Below are 3845 nucleotides of genomic sequence, written 5' to 3'. Positions count from 1 at the left end.
GCTATCTGCTGCTCTTGGACACCATAGCCTATGCCTTCAAACTTTTTTTGCCATAGCTCGCTCCTTCGAAAGCTCTTGCCCCTTTGCCATAGCCTATGCTCTGCTACTCTTCGACCCCATACATAACTACCCATACATGCATGTCACGATTAAGTGCCCACCCCGATGTCCAATGGTCTTTGCACCTATTTGCATGACGAGTGGCACTATCCTTTGAATGCCACCTCAAACTCTTAAATAAGGAATATAAGATAAGAATGAAGAGTGGCATTATCCTTTGAATGACACCTCAAACTCGTAAATAAGGAATATAAGAAGATGGGTCTTTTTACTACGCACTTTGACACGTAAGTATGCAAGTTTATTCGCTAGGGAAAGCTCCATCGAGGCTGAATTGTAAGGCCACTAGTGGCTCGTTTCAATGATCATGAAAATGCGACAAAACCATTTAGTAAGACAAAGTTGAAGGTGGTGAAGCTCGACGCTATTGTAATGAGCATCACAACAGTCGTTGCCATGGCTTTGCTACGAGAACAGTCCAGCTCCATCATAAAAGTTCATCAACATGGGATCGTGGTTATGCAGTGATTTGTAAAAGTGACAACTTAGCATGGTAATTTCGAAGCGCGAAACTTTTTGACGTTTAACTAATTAGCTAGTAGACACTAATGAGAAAAGCCCAGCTCCATCAAAACATTTCATCAATACGGGATCGTGGTACTGCAGTGAGTGGTAAGATTAAAAACGTAGCATGATAATTTTGGAGTGCGAAGCTCTGTCTTAGCTAGCTCGAAAGAAACGAACGTACAATTTCACGTGAACGGCTAAGCTTTTACGGTACTAGAGCAGCAAACGCTGTCGTTCTTTCCAATCTATTGCTTCTAGTTACCGGCTTGAGCTGATTGCTTGCAGTGAGCTATGGCTGCCTTTATGGAAATCGACTGAGCTTCCACGTCCGAGACGGTGGTGCATTTGGTAATGCCTTGACCCCTACTTAGCACCTCGTTATTATATACCCGCCTGTGCTTCGTGAGCTCCTGCCGATCATTGCGACGAGGCTTGGAAACGATCGGCGTTTTCAAGACCACTACCATTCGATCGTCCGCCAGAAGATGTTCGGATTCGCTCTTCTTGGATTGGTGAACCCATTTGAACCGCCTCGCGTACCTTTGAAAGTAATCGCGAGCTTTGCTATTGCGTCCATCCTCACTGGCCTCTGTTGCAGGGATTGTCGCGCGGAAAAAAGCCTTTGTGTTCACCCCGTGAAAGGTTGTCTCCTGTGGTGGATTTCTGAATGTTTGCTCTGGATCAACATTCACTTGATAACCGAATGTATGGTCCTTCTTCTCTCGCCTTTCCATATCTCCAACTGATAAGAAAAATTTGAGACAAGATGCGGAAGCTCGAAAGTTCAAAATTGAAATCGCACGTAATTTCTCCTCCACTTGAACTTGTTGGTTGCTCTTGGAGTCCTTCATGAGATCCAGTCCATGTTTTACGCTTCTCCTTAATCCTGGGAAAAACATTTTCCATCTTGGACAAGATTCGCGTCTAGGGGACTGATATTCCGCGTTGTGGACTCTCCCATCGTCATGAATTTCAAGCACTGGGTCTTCGACACCATGAGGAAGGGAATTGCAAGGATCTCGCACACTCCCATCATTTGATGTTCGTTCTGAGATTACTTTGGATCCGCTATCTGTGCTTCTTCTGATACGACTGTACGGAAGGGTTCGCAGGACCCCAGTAGCCTCACCATTGTGTGAAATGTTTTGCAGATAATCAGTCCCGTTGGCTTCCACGGCAACACGAGATCTCCTGTAACTAGATGACAATGAGAAGGAAGCGCGCGGCTCCATGTCTTCAGGTGTACTTCCTACTACTGATAAACTTTCTACTAACCGTAGCCGAGAAGAGGCCTTAAGTGGAAGGAGCTGACCTCTGTAGAAAAGCTCATCCGCAGGAGATACGAGCCCTGCTGTGAGCATGCCGCCGGGGTCAGACGAAGATCTGGTGAACTCAAATTCCTGAACTAATTTGGGCCTGTCGCGGAAATTCCCATTATCGTGGGCACGTTCCAGATCCCAGTGCGGTGGACAGGTTATAACATCCATGTCGAAGAAGAGCTGATCATCAGCGTCATGACGAACCCGCGGTCGATCATCGAAGCAAGAAAACGCGAAGGACTCTCGGTAAGGCTGAGTGAAATTGTCTTCGAACTCGCGCATCATGAAGTCTCCCATCTGAGGGTTGCTTGAATGGAGGATCGAGAAGCTAAGCCTAGAAGCTGAAAGTAAGCTACGATACTAGGTGATGGCGGTGCTTTTGTCAATCAGGACAGCATTGTTGCTAATCATCAACCCCGGAGGACGAATGCTCGATTTCAATGCCAGAGTTGAGATTGCTTGTTAAACGCCAATTACGACGGCAAAAACAGACAGTACTTGCCAATGCAGCTTCTATTTAATCCGTAGTAGCTCAGCTAATTCCACATCCGTTGCCATCATGGATACACTCTGCATGGACGCACACAGCCCCGAGTGAAAAAGAAGAAGCGTGGAATGCACAGAACGCCATAGCTGAGTACACTGTCGGGTCATTAGAAGTGAGAAAATACAGTCGGTTGCAAGCCATGACAGTACAGGTGCAAAAAGAAAAATGAAATGGCCGCAAGTTGACAAGATAGTGGCTCGAGGAATGATAATGTGAAAGATGAGCATTGCGGTTGCGCGTTGATTCTTACAGTTGTGCTCACTCGTGAACATCGTACAGACATTCTCAAATTGGAGTGCCACATTTTCAACAAGAGCCGTAGCGTGCAGCCTGCAAATTGGCTTCCCTTTCAAATTTCAAGGCACACAACATCATCCACACATTTACTGTAGTTGCATATTGTACAAGAAGTTTCTCCTCTCTTTGCATACACACATTTACTCTATTTGCATCTTGTACTAGAAGTTGCTCCTCTCTTTGCCCTATACACTCAGAGCCATGAAGGTGGGGGTTCTACAACAATAAATGTAGTATCCCGCTCACATTTCTTATTTGAGGCAAGCATTTGGGAGTTCTACAACAATAAATGTAGTATCCCGCTCACATTTCTTATTTGCACACGGAGAAGACATGTGGAGGGGCAATTGTGCACAAGCTTATTAGAAAATAATGCACAGCTACAACTTGGTCCCTTCCCTAGAAGAGGTTACATGTGTCATTTATGAAAAGCAAGCTGAAACTTTCTAATTAATTGCTTACTCCAAGGACAAAGTTAGTTACATGTTTGTTGGGAGATTGAAAGCAAGGATTGGAAATTATACAATACCTTTGACTTTTTCTAAATTGTCTACCTACACACTTTGGTTGATGTTACATTAGATGAGCATTCTGGGTCCTTAATAAAGCTACAAGGCTCTGGTTCAATATGCAGTTAGCCTTCTCTACCAAAGCTTATGATTGTGAGTTCACTCGAATACCCACTTATTACTAAGCTCATGCCTACCTCCAAGCTTGTGCATGTGAGGCAAGTATAGAAGCTTGGAGTAAAAGAACAAGGAATCCACTATTTCTACACTTAGTCACACCATGTAATGCATGCTTTCTACACACCTACCTTGCAAAATGTTGTATAATCTAATAGAATATATCATATGAAGTTATACTTGCCTTCACAAAAATATTTAGACACCAAAGTAGTAGTGTTTATCATGCATCCAATAGCTATCTAATTACAAGCATGTATTGTGCATTGGGACACGTATTTCATTTTGGACTTTGCGCTCTTATTTGAATGGATCCTACAAATCCTTCCAAATTCAAGAAGTGGATTTCAAAAATCGTTCCAAATTGAA

The 3845-nt window shown here is 43.9% G+C and overlaps 1 protein-coding gene across 1 annotated transcript; it reads right to left on the bottom strand.

Moving 5' to 3' along the window:
* Window positions 1-881: 881 nt before the first annotated feature.
* On the bottom strand, window positions 882-3042 carry LOC147880980 (uncharacterized). Its single transcript, XM_087370247.1, has one exon. The coding sequence runs from the start codon at window positions 2241-2243 to the stop codon at window positions 882-884; it is 1362 nt and encodes a 453-aa protein (XP_087226373.1). The 5' UTR covers window positions 2244-3042.
* Window positions 3043-3845: the final 803 nt, after the last annotated feature.

This window comes from Dipteris shenzhenensis, chromosome 31 (genome assembly GCF_047967505.1).
Source record: "Dipteris shenzhenensis isolate YYH24624 ecotype China chromosome 31, Dip_SZ_1.0, whole genome shotgun sequence".
In the NCBI taxonomy this organism is placed as follows: Eukaryota; Viridiplantae; Streptophyta; class Polypodiopsida; order Gleicheniales; family Dipteridaceae; genus Dipteris; species Dipteris shenzhenensis.
Note: the sequence above shows the minus strand (reverse complement) of the source record. Positions and strands in the feature narration are given on the sequence as shown.

Coding starts and splice junctions, on each gene's coding strand:
- LOC147880980 (XM_087370247.1), bottom strand. CDS start 2,243: ATGGGAGACTTCATGATGCGCGAGTTCGAAGACAATTTCACTCAGCCT.